The following is an 18539-nucleotide window of genomic DNA, read 5'->3' on the forward strand; positions in this document are numbered from 1 at the left end:
ACAAGTAAAAGTATAGCGGTCCTGCAATGGCAGAAACGCTGAACACATGACTAGAACACTTCCTTATAATAAATGAACCTGCATATAAAAGTAGACCAACGCGGCATGTGTGCTCAATGCATATCTACAAAGCGGTAATGCGTTAAAAATTAATGGTAGTGCTGCAAGTGCCCTATGATAGTAGCAACACATATGAAGTTAAAGGTATGTGCCCATATAAACCTTGTATACATGAATACTAATAATGCTCCAAGTGCCCCGTAAGGACTAATGTAGCAACACATTTGAAATGCGCAATGTATGCCCATATAGTACTGGTATTACAAGAAAAACAAACGAGCTTACCTGTCTTGTGTCCCCCGACAAAGGCAAATATGACGGATCCAAAGTTTATACCGTATGCCACATCCACAGCTGTTTGAGAAAGGGGGCGTTGTGCCTTGATGCGTCTTGGTGCCCATCACGTGATCATAGTCATGTAACTACGTCCAAGAAGTATCGCACCCGTGGCCGCCATATTATAATATAAAAGAGACACTGGCATGGACAGAACGAAAAGGGTATTTACTATAAAATGAAAATGATATTAACAGTCATGGAATCTGCATCCATGCACAAATAAACCAATGTAAAAAAAAAAGAAGAAAAAGAAAAGAAAGTATGTCTGTTCGAAGGGCAGGGCGGCAACCAATGCCCCATCCGTAATCAATGGTGAATGAAGTAGCAATTACCCATTGAGGAATAAAGCACAGTGGTAAAAGTGTAGATGTACCCGACACAAATAGTGTATATGTACCAGCCACCCCAAAACACTAAGCAACAACATCACTGTCATTTCGAGAGCGAAGTCAGCAGCGCCCAAGACCAAAAAAGAGTGCGATCACCCAGCCAATTCCAGCACAAACAAGCATTTCTTAATGCAATAGGACTTGTAATTATGCGAGACCTATTGCATTGGAAACTGGAGGGCGGGGTCCAGGAAGGCACGAACGGGAGGGGGGGTTAGGGAGATGGGTAAAAAGTCACTGACTGTGGGAGGGGGCGGGAGGGGGAACACAGGGCCAAAATTAGTTTTCGAGTAAAGGGGCCAATAGCCAGGGAAGGATATAAATGACACCAAGGCCATCAGGAGGAGGGACTACCAAGCCGAAAACTAATCAAAATGCAGCATTTATGATTGAAGCCAATCAAAAATATGGCCAGAAAGTGGGCGCAGCATTCCCCCACTATAGTGTATACTGCATGCCTCGCAAAGCAACAGCGTATGCACTGCAATGCTAGGCGAGACCTAAAACAAGGAGAAATTAAAACATTTCTCCTTGTTGCGCCTCCCTACGCCACCCCTAGGGTGACGTAGCAAACTGACGCATTTACAGGTTTACGATTACCCGTAAATCAGGAAATGTGTCTGGTTCCATGGGTGTTCCGTGGGAACACCCACATGAACACCCATGGAACTCCCCTTTCACGCAGAGTGCTGCGTGTTAAGGGGCAATATTTACAAGAACAGGAAAAGCCACTCAGGATGGCCTTTCCTGTCCTTGTAAATATGGGGCAAAGAAATGGGCTGCCAGTGCGTCACAAAAAGTGACGTATTGGCAGCGCAAGGGGCTTGTAAATCTTCCCCTCAGGCTTAAGAATGTGCTGCAAAATGCAGCACATTGGTGCTGTATTGGTATCCAGGCTAAATATATTTGCTTTATCAACAATGGCTACTGTGGTGGGTTTGATGTAGCAGGCGAGTGGCGCTCAGACAGGTATCTAGTGAGGATAACTAAGTGAAGGATGTCATTAAGAGTATGGTGCTGCCAGGATAGGGGAAAACCCAAAACCCCTAAAAGAGTGAGGAGCTAAAAGCCCTTCCCTCTGCAACTAAAAACAAGAACCTGGGCACACATATGATTATCAACAGTATATACAGTAATTGATAGTAAATGTAGTTGACACCGGATATTCTTCTTGAAGATTTTTATACGTGAGGATGTTCATAAAAAAGACAAACGCCAGCCGACACGTGTTTCGTCAACAGGACAGTGCCTGTGACTCTTCAGGGCTTAAAGGCGTGGTGCAGGTATGGACGGTCCGGTGATAATTCCAACCCGGAGTGCGGGTAAAATAATGGTGATTATGTGGATTGAGATGTGGTCAGGCGGGCGGGTGTGTCCGTGACCATGGAAGAGCCTGTAAAAGCAGAACTCCTCCCGTTCTCGTCTCGTCGGTAAGAGTGAAACTGAGCCAGACGAGCACGGGAGGAGTTCTGCTTTTACACCGGACCTTCGATACCTGCACCACGCCTTTAAGCCCTGAAGAGTCACAGGCACTGTCCTGTTGACGAAACACGTGTCGGCTGGCGTTTGTCTTTTTTATGAACATTCTTACGTATAAAAATCTTCAAGAAGAATATCCAGTGTCGACTACATTTACTATCAATTACTATATATACTGTTGATAATCATATGTGTGCCCAGGTTCTTGTTTTTGGTTTTAAATATATTTGCTCTCTACAGTGTCTCTGTGCGACAAGATGGATGCCCCAAACGGATATTCATATTAAGTGCAATTTTGTGATGCTCATGGTCTCATGATTCTTCTGGGCGAAATGGGGTTATTATAAAATTGACCAAACTCACATCAAGCGTAATGAGAAGCTTTGCACTGGACCAATATGAATTAATACATTTTATTTTAGGGTACATAATGGAAACTGAATTTCATTGTGGCATTTAGGGGTCCTGGGCCATAGGAATAAAACTTGTTTTGCCCAGGATCACACAATTTGATAAAGACTGGAGGCTCCGACTGAAAGGTGTACCCTGGCTGCAGAGTATGTATCTTTCTGTTGAGTCAAATGCCTCATTCGGAGGCCTAAAGTGAACCTATCAAAGCTGGAAAGATGGCGGCTAGTTACGATCTTCTATTGACCTCTACTGTGAGCTGCAGGTCAACTTGACCTGCATCACAGTAGGGTTCGAATCCCGGCAAAGCTCACTGAACCTTCCATCCTCATGTGGTTGGTTAATCAGATACTATTCATTTGGGTATCAGTTACACCTGTATTTACATCACCTGGCGTGGCATGAAGCACTAGGTTAAAACAATGTATTATTATAATAGAATCTTCGTTGCCAACCCAGAACATTTGAAAATCAATAGAAATTAACCTCAATAATGTATAATATAAATCGTTACATAATTATAAGCCTTTTGAATAGTTACCGAATGATAGCAATAAACGAACAATTTCTTTGTCATTTGTAAGCGCCCCCTTTTAATATGTAAATGTTGTAAACATATCATCGTTTCAGAATGGAGAATTTGTAATACTTCGCTGAAAAAGTATTTCAGTGCCATTGTAGAGCATTCTGTTTTTATGGTGCATCTGGTTAGTGAGCATCGCTTGAAAGGTGACAATATTTATTATCTAAAACATAGACTTGTGAAAGAGAGCAACGTCTTAAATTAAGCAAAATTGCAGCATTTCGTTATCCTTAACTGAAAAGCTGTCATTGTTTAGCTGGAATAATGTGTGTTCGGTTTCCATAGTGGTGAGATACAAAGCATCAACAGGTGCCACTTACCGCTCCCCGGAAGCTGGACTGCTGCACCCCCACACTGCCCTCTGCTTGTCCCGGTCCAGGACAGAGAGAGGGCTTCCTTGTGTAAGATAACTATATAATTCACTACCAGAAGTCCATAGGGCTAAATTAATTGTTCCAAAACGGCATTTCAGGAGTACTTAAGGATGCAACACATGGTTATCGCCATTCATGCTCGGAAATTTGCATTATCTCAATTTTCTGTTCTGCTGTTACTGAACTGTACAGAGTTTAACAATATTTAAATCCACCATTTTTTCCCGAACTGTCTATTCTGTTTGACATTGTGTGCGGTATGACTTATTGAAAGAAACAAAAAGAACAGCCTGCAGCCCGTGCTCTTGTTCTGTAGAAGATAGATGTTTACAAATGACGTTCTCTCGGCTCACTGATGAGACCTTCATACACATTTCCAGGACATATTGTTTTCCTGCGTCATTAGGGAGTCTGTCAAGAAACTAGAAGTTACAAACCAGGGCATAGCGTGTGCGTCAGCACGATCTGCTATCACACTACCCACCAAACACAAAGCGGATGCAGTTCACTTTTATCGGAAATAGTTCTTATTCAGCAGCGCGTGCCACCTCCGCACTCGAGAGTATCATTGTTCCTCAGCATGACCCTGGAAGGGCGGGCTAGACGCAGGCACCTTGTCTGAGGCCAGCAGAAGGGGGTCATTTGTCAAAAATAAATTAGGATTCTGTTGCCAAAATTATTCTATGAGGCCTCTGCCCACTTCGCCCACTTCCATTAATGGTACGGTCCATTTTCTCTTTTGATTCTAATTATGTTAAATATTTTCTCTTTTGGACATCTGTTTAACACATTTGAAATGATGTATCTTATCTTGATTTTGAATGTTATTCATAACCATCTGGTTGGTTTAAATTTTGTATCAAATTTGTCATTTGTTACCCATTTGGTTATAGGTTATACATTGTATTCTCTATGCACTTTATTGTTTGTTTGTCCATGAGCAAAAATATAAATAATATATATGTAAAAACAATTATACATATCAGATCTATTGCAATACAAGAATATATTTGTGAATAATAATTACCTTTCTGGTCTCACATTGTTATTGTATAGTATAAGTCCACCTTTTTAACCGTTTCCTAAATGTCTATTTTTAAATATTGCTTTTTCGCCCTGATTTAGGAAACTCATACAGGGGTACCCCTCTTTTCCACATATACGGCCCACTTCTACCCCTGCTGCTGCCTACTGCTTGCAAGGGCAGTGCTCGAAGCCTTCTTTGTTCGCACTGCCCCTCTGGCAAGTTGTTGGGTTGTTGTGAGGTTCCAGAGGGCTTTAATAATTAGTTGAGTGCCTTTAAATGTTGTGCTGCTAGTAACCCCTTTGTCTTTCTAATTAATATGGACGGGAAAATCGGTAATGTGTCTGGCCAGGTAACCTGTGTAAAATCTAGCATACTTGATGCTAGGGGGCTGATCAACTTTTAAAATAATGGACTGCAATAGGTGTCCTGCAAGTGAGCAAACTCACCTTCCTGAAGCGTTGCCAGCAAATAGATTATATAAGGTAAGAGTGGCTGTGCACAAAGTTGTCGGATACAATATCAGCTTGTTCCTTGAACAATATAGATAAACACACATGAGCGAGCGCGTTGACTCCTGAAATAACTTGCTGACACATTCTGCATCAACAGTAAGACCTTTTTACCCAATAAGTTTTAAGATATTACACAACCATCTACTTTGATCAGCTGTCACTCACCTTTGAGATCCGGTCTCGAGGAAGACCCCAGCAACAAGCTGTTAGACATGTCAGCCTTAGCGTGATCTTCCCCCACATTTTTTGCCTCCTTCCTCCATTTTTGCTCATCTCGTTTTTGTTGGGCTTTGGACTCTGCGCACTTTACCACTGCTATAGTGTGTGTTCTCTCTCATTTAAACATGGTAAAATGTGCTTACATGCAATTGGCACATTTAATTTACTTATATGTCCCTAGTAAAGGGGTATTACATGTGCCTAGGGCCTGTACATTAAATGCTACTAGTGGGCCTGCAGCACTAATTGTGTCACCCACTTAAATAGCCCTTTTAAACGTGTCTCATGCCTGCTATTACAGTCTGTGTGTGCAGTTAAGTACAGGTTAATTTGGGGATTGCTTGTGCCTTCATCTTGACAAACATTGTGCCTGCTGCTTGAGGAGGGGTTCACTCCGTCAACCAGTAACCCAATTTCCAATGCAAGCCATACAAGTGGTCAAAACAGATTCACTATTTTGTACCAGTTATGGTGGCACAATTGTGATTATTCTGCAAATACATATAATACCTTCATTTCAGACATGTGTACACATTTTCCAAGCAATTATTTAGCCTAGTATCAGAGAGCCGCGGCCCATGTAGGTAAGAGCGGTGGGGGGTATGATTTCGACATGCGATGAGAAAAATTAATTATTTATTTGTTTCCCTCGTGGATCCCCCCTGACCCGCCCCATCGCCCCACCGCTCTTACCTGCATGGGCCGCGGCTTATATCAGACAAACACTTGGCATTGAACCTATCTCCAAATGTAGGTCATCTGGCCCATCTGTATGATGGCTCTGCTCTCAATGTTACACCTGCCAAGCATCAACAGTGTGTTCAGGGTAAAAACCACCGCAATGGAGCGCACACCGCTAGCCCCTCCTCCGGATCGCCCCTCGGGATTCTGGTACTTGTAGTTCAGTAGTGGATCACCCAGGTGGGTGCAAGTCGGTACTTGTTGGACTGATGAATCTCTAGACCCGATACATGTCCCGGGTTTTTGTGTATCGCCCGAGACATGGCTCCGGTTTCGGGATAACTTCCCTCATCAGTAGAGAAAATGGTTTAGGGGTGGAGGAGAAGGCCGCCAAACAACAGTCAATGGCCTCGATGCCCGAACCGGCACGCAGGGCAGCATCCAGGAGCCCGTCGGCTCAAAGCTCAAGGGAGCCAATTAGTAAAAACCACCGCAATGGAGCGCACACCGCTAGCCCCTCCTCCGGATCGCTCCTCGGGATTCTGGTACTTGTAGTTCAGTAGTGGATCACCCAGGTGGGTGCAAGTCGGTACTTGTTGGACTGATGAATCTCTAGACCCGATACATGTCCCGGATTTTTGTGTATCGCCCGAGACATGGCTCGGGTTTCGGGATAACTTCCCTCATCAGTAGAGAAAATGGTTTAGGGGTGGAGGAGAAGGCCGCCAAACAACAGTCAATGGCCTCGATGCCCGAACCGGCACGCAGGGCAGCATCCAGGAGCCCGTCGGCTCAAAGCTCAAGGGAGCCAATTAGTAAAAACCACCGCAATGGAGCGCACACCGCTAGCCCCTCCTCCGGATCGCCCCTCGGGATTCTGGTACTTGTAGTTCAGTAGTGGATCACCCAGGTGGGTGCAAGTCGGTACTTGTTGGACTGATGAATCTCTAGACCCGATACATGTCCCGGATTTTTGTGTATCGCCCGAGACATGGCTCGGGTATCGGGATAACTTCCCTCATCAGTAGAGAAAATGGTTTAGGGGTGGAGGAGAAGGCCGCCAAACAACAGTCAATGGCCTCGATGCCCGAACCGGCACGCAGGGCAGCATCCAGGAGCCCGTCGGCTCAAAGCTCAAGGGAGCCAATTAGTAAAAACCACCGCAATGGAGCGCACACCGCTAGCCCCTCCTCCGGATCGCCCCTCGGGATTCTGGTACTTGTAGTTCAGTAGTGGATCACCCAGGTGGGTGCAAGTCGGTACTTGTTGGACTGATGAATCTCTACACCCGATACATGTCCCGGGTTTTTGTGTATCGCCCGAGACATGGCTCGGGTTTCGGGATAACTTCCCTCATCAGTAGAGAAAATGGTTTAGGGGTGGAGGAGAAGGCCGCCAAACAACAGTCAATGGCCTCGATGCCCGAACCGGCACGCAGGGCAGCATCCAGGAGCCCGTCGGCTCAAAGCTCAAGGGAGCCAATTAGTAAAAACCACCGCAATGGAGCGCACACCGCTAGCCCCTCCTCCGGATCGCCCCTCGGGATTCTGGTACTTGTAGTTCAGTAGTGGATCACCCAGGTGGGTGCAAGTCGGTACTTGTTGGACTGATGAATCTCTAGACCCGATACATGTCCCGGGTTTTTGTGTATCGCCCAAGACATGGCTCGGGTTTCGGGATAACTTCCCTCATCAGTAGAGAAAATGGTTTAGGGGTGGAGGAGAAGGCCGCCAAACAACAGTCAATGGCCTCGATGCCCGAACCGGCACTCAGGGCAGCATCCAGGAGCCCGTCGGCTCAAAGCTCAAGGGAGCCAATTAGTAAAAACCACCGCAATGGAGCGCACACCGCTAGCCCCTCCTCCGGATCGCCCCTCGGGATTCTGGTACTTGTAGTTCAGTAGTGGATCACCCAGGTGGGTGCAAGTCGGTACTTGTTGGACTGATGAATCTCTAGACCCGATACATGTCCCGGGTTTTTGTGTATCGCCCGAGACATGGCTCGGGTTTCGGGATAACTTCCCTCATCAGTAGAGAAAATGGTTTAGGGGTGGAGGAGAAGGCCGCCAAACAACAGTCAATGGCCTCGATGCCCGAACCGGCACGCAGGGCAGCATCCAGGAGCCCGTCGGCTCAAAGCTCAAGGGAGCCAATTAGTAAAAACCACCGCAATGGAGCGCACACCGCTAGCCCCTCCTCCGGATCGCCCCTCGGGATTCTGGTACTTGTAGTTCAGTAGTGGATCACCCAGGTGGGTGCAAGTCGGTACTTGTTGGACTGATGAATTTCTAGACCCGATACATGTCCCGGGTTTTTGTGTATCGCCCGAGACATGGCTCGGGTTTCGGGATAACTTCCCTCATCAGTAGAGAAAATGGTTTAGGGGTGGAGGAGAAGGCCGCCAAACAACAGTCAATGGTCTCCATGCCCGGACCAGCACGCAGGGCAGCATCCAGGAGCCCGTCGGCTCAAAGCTCAAGGGAGCCAATTAGTAAAAACCACCGCAATGGAGCGCACACCGCTAGCCCCTCCTCCGGATCGCCCCTCGGGATTCTGGTACTTGTAGTTCAGTAGTGGATCACCCAGGTGGGTGCAAGTCGGTAGTGTGTTCAGGGTATCCTCAAGTCCAAATGTGTGCATGCCAGATAGCGCAGCAACCTGGTGATCCTGGTCTCATCCAAGGGTTCCCTGGTCTTTAAAATCAATATTATACAATCATTGAGATGGCATTATTTTAACATTAGGAACTCTTTTGAGTGTTTTAAGTCCACTCGAAGCTCTGGTGGGCGACCAAGCCATGTTAAGAACAAATGAAAGGTGTAGTGAGAAGAGGGGAGAGAACAGAAAGTGTCTAACAAACGGGTATTCACATTTAATGAGAAAAATTGTACCCATAAAATAAATAAAATCACAAGTATAAAAACAAGACATGATATATTGAATCCTGTGATGGGAGTCAGCATGTAAGTAGATCTAAGTGATTCCTCGTCTTCACCAGGCATGGCACATAATATTAACACGCCACAAGTCTTCGGGCCATCAGAGGGGTGTACCTACTGCGGAGACAGAGTGATCTCTGCCTTTCTTAAACCAAAGGTACACTCACATTTAAATAGGGCCGGCGAACCATTATATTGACGAAAACAGTATTCCATTGGCAAAATATAAGTTAGGCCCAAAATAGAAATTAGACCCTAACACACCGGACCTGGTTCAACTTTTTTGAATGGAAGTCTCAAACATCTTAGTCACATAAATGATAACACCAGGAGGATGTCTGTGTAGTAGTCGTAACTGAATTATTTAACGCTACAAGTGTCATGATCACAGTCCTCAGATGGGAAGATGATTGCAGTCATTAAAGTTCCTGTCCTCAAATTTTGCATAGTCTGGGCAGATGTCCACCATCCTCCCACCCTCTCCTTAAGATTCAGAGAATTCTCCTCATGAGGGATTGGTTGCTACACTGCCACCCTCTGAAATATCATCTGGTGCCATCAGGGGACAGACTGTGGGGAAAAAACTGCTATCCGGTTTAAGATTTCTTTAAGTTACTTAATATAAAGACAGCAATAGTGTCTACTGCGCTTCGATCTAAATGCTAATGGTAATCTTGTACCATAGACTCAAGGTACGGGTTTTCACCTTTGCTGCCATTGATTGCAATTGAGTTTAGTTTGCTGATATTCAGACGTCTTCATCAAGAGGGATTTACGTTGAATGACTGATAATTAGTTTATTTTCTGGGTGACTCATCACATCCCAATATTTAATAGTAATAACAGTAATGCTTCTAATCTTGATATCATATTGCATCCATGGTGGATAAACCTTTCCTCAGGGACACAGCGTTTTCTTAGTGATTTGCCTTGGTCCCTAAGCGCTACATCAATCTAATGATTTCGATGGTTCTTGAGGTTCTCTGTGTGCAATTTGTGTCGCTTCACTACTGACGTTGGAAGCTTGGATCCTATGATATGCCTAAATGCTCTTTATCTGTTCTAAGCTGGTTATCATGTTATAGTGCAACATTTCCATTTGTATTCTCAGATCCTAAGGGTACACTCACTTTATTACCAAAAGCGAGCCATCGCCACATCTGTGACAGGGAAAATATTCTCTCTGCCACTGAAGTTGAAAACAGTGAAGTTCTGTGTGGGACATTCGACATCCAGAAAAGGTATGTGAAGAATTATTTAATTTATGAATGTATTACCAGAGAAGGAAGTACTGAAATGATTTTAATGGTTTTTACAGACCGCGACCTCCAGGCTGGCTACTTCCTTGAAGATCTCCTGTCCCAGTACAGCTTACCACTGACCATTGTGTCTTCAACTGACCTATCATTTAAGGAAAAAAAGAGTTCAAAAGCTACTGAAAACATTCTTGATGTCCTCACTGTTTCCGAAACCTACGAGGAACATTTTATTCTTGGACATTCAATAGAAAAAGGTAAATGTAAAAACCTTAGGACAAATAATATTGATAGCGATGCTGGCGAAATTGGTGTTCATTTATCAATGTATGAGATTCTGATTAATGCAAGAAAGATGTAAACCCTTATTTAGAAGACAGCAATGCTGAAATAATATTCAATTTTTCCCCCAAATGTATCTTTGGGTGTACTGACCCTTTTTTTAACTTCTGTAACTCCTTCTGCCTTATTTTTTTATGTTATAATCTGTACGCTGCCTGCTGTTCAGACCCTACAGCCAACGATTGGGCTAAATATTCCCCTTTCTCAAGGCAGTTGGGTCTTGCAAATCCTCTTTCTAGTTCCTTTTCCAGAAATAGAAAGAGGACTTCCAGGACTCCATCCTTTACACTTCTCTCTGGTACCAAATGCAGTGAGGCACATGTTTTGGCATAGAGAGTTCCATAAAAATGGCAATTCCCCATCCCAGCTGTGGACAACTGAATTTAATGACCTTACAAAGCTGTGTGTGTCATGTTTGCTTTCTTGATTAGTTTACGTTTATTCATTATTGATTCATCCTTCTGGTTTATACCATGAAATATTGGCCATATTTAAATACTGATACCAAGTATTAATGTTGATAACAGCTATTATTACTGACAAAGCAAATGGTGTCATTTGTCTGCAGGCTAATATATGCTGTTTTACCAAATACACAATTATGTGTTTACATTGCAACCTTTGGAATCAGAAGGTGTTGCATTGCACAATAAAAAGTAGTCCAGAAGTGGGCGAAGTTCCGGCTAACCAAATCTGTATTCTTGCATAATACTTAGTGAGGGGAACAACCTCGGGCAACATTTATGAGGCTGTGCGTCACTTTTCCGCCGCTGGTGCGTCACTTTTTGTGATGCACCAGTGGTGTAAAAAATGCGCCTTGTTGAGCCATATTTACAAAGTGACGCATCTAGGTAGATGCGTCACTTTGTAAACCCCTGCGCCACATTATACCTGCGCCAGGTGTAATGTATGCAAGGTTGGGTGTATTGACGCAAGAAAGGGCCGTAGAAGTGACGCAGTGAAATCTTTGAGATTTCTCTGCGCCACTTCTAGGACACAAATGCGTCAATTTCTTACGTAAGACTGACGCAGGCCCTTTTACATGGGGTTTGCCCCATGTGAAAGGATACATTGCAGGAGTTGCGTCACTTTTGTGACACTCTCCAGCAATGCGTCACTTTTGCGCCATACAGATACGTCAGAAATACTGACGTATCTGTAACTCCTTGCACAATGATGCGTCATACTGTAAATATGACGCATCATTGGTGTCGCAAGGAGGGCGCAGTAAAAAGTGACGCATCGCTGTTTTCACGCAGCAATGCGTCACTTTTCATAAAAGAGGCTCCTCATTTCTAACGCCAGAGACGTAGCTGGGATTGGCATCAGAAACTCGAAACCTGGCATTCTTTCCTCACAAGGTCTTAGTCTTGAATGTCCGTCCTGTTTAAGACTTTCGAAGCTGTTGTTTTCACCCAGAAATGTCAGTGACACGAACTGGGGCCGATTCGCGAAGGAAAGTGTAAATGTTCGGCGTTGTCTGATGTACTTTTTCATAATTAATAAAACATGTTTGATAGCAAGCCTAGAAAGCCACGTGAGTCCCATATTTCCAGGCCCACTGCTCCATCTGTCATGGAACTTCTTTTAGGTGGCCTACTCTCCCTGTACATAAGTGTACATAGCATACACGTTTGCATTATGGGAAGGGCAGCTTATTGGGCAAAAGCACTTCATTTGTTTATTTCTCCACTGGAAGAAAATGTCCCTGTGGGGAGAGCGCTTCTCGTACACCCCAACATCTGAGTACCATCTGCGTCCTTCCACTCCGGGAAGGGGAGTTGCTCCAGCCTTAAATGGAGTTAATGTCCAGTATGGTCAATGGGCTAGGTTTCATTTTCTGTGTGCCCACAAATGTGCATTTTTCGTGGTTGTTCACACACTTTCCATAAACAAGTGTTGTGAAGCCCAATTCTCACTCTTTAAATTGATTCACTACTGCAGATTTCTAAGTACTATGGCAGAGCAATTCACAGTAGGAAAACAATTTACCACTGTCAAAAAATCATTTTGTGAATTCTGCGTGGATCCATTTTGATTGCCAGGGTTTACCATGACACAAGATGAGGGTGAGAATAGTTTTGAAAGACAGTGGAAGTGTTTTGCCTGTTTTCTTGTTACTTGAGGTTGGAAGCTAGAGACCAGGCTACCTTTCGAAATTCCATGAAGACTTTGTTAGCAAGGGGCTGCCAATTAGTTCTTACTGAGTCCTGCCTTTGGTGGACAGTAGGGGAAGGTGGCACTATAGTTTCTGCTGTTCAAGGTGAGGAATTCTTTCAGTCAGGCCTGCCCTTCTGTCCTTCCCGAATTGCTGCTCTAGGAACATTGATAACAGCCAGGTTCTGAGATCTCACACTTCATTGTGACTGTATTGTGGGTGCTGCTGCTTGTAGCCGACCACAGTGTTACCTGTTCTGAGAAGTATCACTTTATGTAAAGGCTATGCCTAGAGGGCTGCCTGAGAAGGACTAAACCAAACCAGCCCTGAAACATGAGATAGTGAATTCAATCACTGTGCCGTTGACAGCACTGTTTTAATGCAGAACAGGTCTTCTCTTCTAAACATGAGGAAGTGATAAAAAGACAGCCTAAAGATAAGAATGAGAAAGTGTTGCAGAACTCTGAACTAGTGAACAAGCACATGTGGCTAATAAACACCAGCAAAAGATTTTAGGAAAGAAGATAGAATCACTGAGGGCCAACAAGGACAACACGATGCTCAGGGCATCAATTACTAGCCTTCCACTGAATGTTTCTATTGCCTTCCTAGACTTGCCTCATAATGTGTGCGTTTAACAGGAACAAAGGGCCCTATTAATACATTCTAAAAAGCTAAAGCCTGCTTCTGATCTGACCAGAGTGGCTTTCTTTCCTTGTCCATGGGCTAGCAGCCTTTTCATCCATTTAGGGATGATAATAGATAATTATGTTTGGCTGATAAATAAAACAGTGGGATTGTCCCATGCCTGGGTGTGATAGGGGTGTTGGCGGAGGCCTGGCTAGTTGTTGAAGGGATGCACCATTGCAGTACTAGCACTGTCTGCAAGGCCCACATTCTATCATGCTCTTTCTAAGCACAGAGCAGCTGTCCAGATCACCTCATGCAAACCTGAAAGAGGGGTACTGGGGAGGTCTGGTCATTCAAGGGTGCGGCTATGAGAGGCAAAAAGAGACCATGTATACTTTTTTGCTTGTAATTATAAATCCTCGGTTGGACATGGTCCTTCTTATTTGATTTCCCTAAAACGTTTTGCTTTTTATCCTTCTGTTTTTTGCAGATTCTCTTTTCCTGGCCTTAGGACTCTGGGCACTTTCCCACTGTAATGCACTGCAAAAGTGCATGCACCCAGCCCATTCATGCTATTAAGTGGTGCTTAAATTATTGGTTTAGGTGTTCTACCTGTGAGTGTCTTGTAAAAAGGTAACCACATACCTGTACTGCACTGGCTAATAGTGGGACGCAGCACTGATTGTGCCGCCCACCAGAATCACCAGAATAGCTTTTCAAAATGTATTGAGCCAGCCTGACGTTGCAGGCCCATGAGTGGACAGTTGAGCTTATGCTCAGGTTGGCATTTCTAACTCATTAGCCAACCTTGACTGGGCCTTCCACTACCACTGGAGCACCCTTAGGGTAAGCCCTGAGGGCTGAGCAAGTACTAGGTGAAAGGCATGGCAGATACACATGGGTGTTCCATGGCGAGGTAGTGTAGAATCCAAATGAGGGTTTTCCCTGCCTTGGAGGTCGGCTCTTCCCATGGGACACCACTGGGATTTTTGTGATACTCTTTTAGTGGCCTCAGGGCCCTGGGCACTTTCCCACTGTAAATGCAGTGTAAACATGTGTGCTCCTTCCTACACATGTTAGAAAAAGGTGTGAGCTTAATTTCACTTATGCTCAGGTTTGCCTTTCTTAACCACTGGCACATCCTAAGGGGACCTTTCACTTTCACTAGAGCACCCTTAGAATAGGTCCTGAGGGATGAAGCAAGTGGTAGGTGAAAGGCAGTGCAGGTACACATGTGTGTTCCCTGCCCAGGTAGTGAAGAATACCCTTGCGTATTTTCACTACCTCGAAGGTTTGCTCTTCCCATAGGTTAACTTGGAGGAATGGGTGAAAGTAGTTCAAGCTGCAATGGCGGTTAGTCGTAGAGCAGCCTTATAATGTTTCCTATCATTGGATTTGCAATGACAAACCCTCACCTGTGTTCAAGCTGGATTTAATAGCTTATAAATGCCACTTCTAGAAACTCTTTGTGTTCTATTTAGTTCGACTCCAGTCCACATTGGAGGCTGGGAGAGCACATCTGTGCATTCCCTAGCAACAGCCATAAACATTGACCATGCAACTGGAATGACAGACCTCTGCCATTTGAGGGCCTGCCTGGATAAATTGGAGGGATAGGTTTTGACACATACAGGTAGATTTATGAAAGAAAAATCGGCTCGCAAAGGGACAGATTCTGAGAATCTGGCCCTTTGCGAGTACAATTTTTGCATTTGGGATTCATCATCCCAAATGCAAAAATCGCTAATTGCGAAATCGCATATTTGCGAGGAATTGCATTTAAGGAATCTCTATTTGAGATTCCTTAAATGCAATTCATTAACCATTTTTCATTTGCGAATTCGCAATTTTTGGCCGCTATTTACCACGAATTGTAACTTCGTGGTAAATAGCGAAAACTCAGAAAAATGCACTTTAGTGCATTTTTCTGAGTGGTATGTTACACACACACATGTCCTTTGGACATGTGTGTGCGCAACATCTGGCTACATTTGCTTTTCAGGGGTGCTACAGGGTGTCCTTTGGACACCCCTGGCACCCTTGAAATCACATCCTTATTTGCGATTAGCAAATTGCTAATCGCAAATAAGGAATAACTCCCCATTCATTCCTATGGGCCTTTAGCCCATAGGAATCAATGGGGAGTTATTTCTTATTTGCGATTAGCAATTTGCTAATTGCAAATAAGGAAGATGTAGGAATCGCAATATTTTTTGCAATTCCTACATGAATCCCGTTTTGCAAGTCCTTAATAGCGATTCCTTATGAATCGCTATTAAAGACTCGCAAAACGGGTCTTTTATGAATCTAGCTGTTGGTCTCTGGGAAGCCAGATCAACGCCCTACTAAAGATTAAGATCTGCATTCCACTGCCTCATGGTAGACAGGACTAAAAATTAGGGGAGACATCTGTGGTTCCAAGGTAAACCTTCTGGATCACCCCAACTTCAAAGGCACATACAATATAACTTCAAGTGCCATACTTCAGCAGGTCAGAGATACACTTGTGTGGACATGAGACTGGACATCCTGGAACTGCTTGCTACACACTGCCAGAGGAATCTGGAAGGGACTTTGCACCCTTCATGAATAGTGGCTGGCCTGGGCTTACTACCTGCTGCTGTGTGTCACCTTGAAGTGTGCTCTCTAAGGGCTTATTGCCTTGACCCCTGTTCTCTTGTGGAGGTCTCAGGGTCATCAAAGACCACCCACATGGGAGCCACACGTCTACATGTGATTCCTGAAGAGCCTTGCCCTCTTAAGTGCCCTCATTGTCTGCTGTATCCCAACTGGTAGCGCGTCGATAGCGTGGAGCTAAGTGATGTACCTGGAGACAGGATTGCCTTGTGTGGAGCCCCAAAATTATTGCCTGCACCTAAGGAATTTGGCCTCTGCATCGTGTGGGCCTCCACATTCATAAGCGTCTTAGTGGTGAGCAGTTTCAATAGTTGCTGGAACCCGCGTGGCCCACTTAGTTGATCGTGCCACATCTCTCTTGTGCGACACGCGGAATACATGCTCATTTTGTGTAGTGTGTGATTCACATATTGAGACTCTCAGAGGGGAGGGCGTACCCATAGTAGTGCCGCATTCTACCTCGTGCTGCACTGCTGAACTTGCGTCTGTGTATATGAGACTGTAATTGTCATTGTGCCTCATTTTCCGGGAGTTACGGAATTTGAAACTCATCTGTGTGTGTGACCAGAATTGTTTGGTGTGACCTGTATCAACGCACACCAGGCATAGAGCCTAATTTACAGGGAGGTATGGAATTTGCAACTTGTCATTGTTTGGGACCGGTATTGACTGGTGTGGCCTGTATCAATGTGCACCAAACGTTGTGCCTTATTTCCAGGGAAGTACAGAGTTTGCAACTTTTGGCTGTGTGTGACCAGAACTGTCTGGTGTGACTCGAATCAACATGCTCCAGATGTTTTGCCTCATTTCGAGGGAGGTACTGAGTTTGCGACTTTTCATTGTGTGTGACCGGAACAGTCTGGTGTGACTTGGATCAACGTGTACCAGATGTTGTGCCTCGTTTCCAGGGAGGTGCAGAAGAGCAGATTTGTGTTCTTTTTTGCCCGGATTGCCTGGGTGCTACTATGATTGACTTGTGTCTGATTCGGTGCCTACTTCTTACGAGAGGCTCCCCTGCTTCATCCCCCATTTATCAATTGTTCCTTTTGTGCCCTCAGTGCTGCCAACCAACTGACCTCTCCTCTACTGGCCTGACGACTTTGTTTTGCAAGGTAGTATTGCCTGGGTGGTGAGAGTAATTTACTGGGCTGGAGAACACTTCAGAGAGCGACTGGAAACTTGTCAAGAGACTGAGTGACCCCCCGCGTCTCGTAGAACTATGCTGGTGCCGAAAGGCATTTTGTGTAACCCTTTTATTGAATAACTATAGCCCTCTGCCCGTTTTTCCTCCGCATACCATTGATAAACATCCGAGTGGCAGCCATGCCCCTATTTGTCAACTGCTTCTTAATTAGCACCGCTACCACCCCGCCTTCTTTCCTGGGACCCTGACTAAGTGTGACTGCGGCTGCAATTTGCCTAGTATCAGCAAATTACGGACACTCAGCAATAAAACAGCTTGGATATACTAGTGCAAACACGTTCCCCAACTCAGACAACCAGATAGACCGACATACAGAGACACACAACTCATATCTGGAAGGGAACAGAAAGCTGTGCAACACAAATAAGAAATGTAGAAAAAGCAACACACTGACATACACATACGCACAGCAACTGTAGAGAGACTGCCACAAACAGGAAAAATGTTACTCGTTTACGGAAACACAGAAAAGCATAGACAATCACTCAAACACAACCAAATATCGAGACACAGCAACAAACAGGGATACACATCAAAATGTAACACAAAGATCAGCACAACAACACATAATCAACACAGAGACAAACAGCAACACAATGACAGAAATACTCATGCACTCTTCGGTTCCCAGGTCCAGGCAGCAAAAGCCACTGCCAGAACCCTGGAACCCTTTTCTTCTTAAACATTCTACACTTCACATTCCATTCTAACAACATACAACGCAAGCATCAGCAAAGACAGCCAGGCCCGCTGACAAATGCAGACACTGCAACAAATAACTAAAATACATAACAAACAGACCCAAAGCAAAACCATCATGCTGAAAACTGTAAATCCGTACAAAATGGAGCACACTAACTCACACAGCAACACACGAGCATGCATAAAGACAGGCACATACACATCAACACAAGAATGCAAACACAGAATCCATCTGCTACATATAGGCGACATTGTTAATATTTACTCATATAAACACATACTCAAAGTTACAACTAGAGACCCAAAATCAACTTCAGCCCAACCAAGATTAATGCAAACATAACCCATTTCTTTCACAATAGAGTATCCAATCGTTATCTGTTCCATCATAAAGGACACATTCCCCTTTAGTTCTGCCACTTCTCGGAGAAATACATCTCTCAGCCGACTTCCCAAGGCTACATAATTTTAGAAAACAATGATAAACAGGCATTGGCAAAGCCAACAGGTCGGGCCTTGGTCATCCTGCAATATAATCTACTTTGCTTTTTATGTGCATATTAATTAAAGTTGCACAAGAAAGAAAAAGTAAAAAAAATGC

The 18539-nt window shown here is 44.6% G+C and overlaps 1 protein-coding gene across 1 annotated transcript in view; it reads left to right on the forward strand.

The window, feature by feature from the left end:
* LOC144826655 (uncharacterized) overlaps positions 1-18539 on the forward strand; it is a 152055-nt gene that overhangs the window by 71607 nt on the left and 61909 nt on the right. The window contains exons 2-3 of the mRNA XM_078685214.1: positions 10121-10250; positions 10328-10522. Coding sequence (XP_078541340.1) covers positions 10121-10250; positions 10328-10522 — 325 coding nt within the window. The remainder of the gene's footprint in view (positions 1-10120; positions 10251-10327; positions 10523-18539) is intronic.

This window comes from Lissotriton helveticus, chromosome 3_2 (assembly GCF_964261635.1).
Source record: "Lissotriton helveticus chromosome 3_2, aLisHel1.1, whole genome shotgun sequence".
NCBI lineage: Eukaryota > Metazoa > Chordata > Amphibia > Caudata > Salamandridae > Lissotriton > Lissotriton helveticus.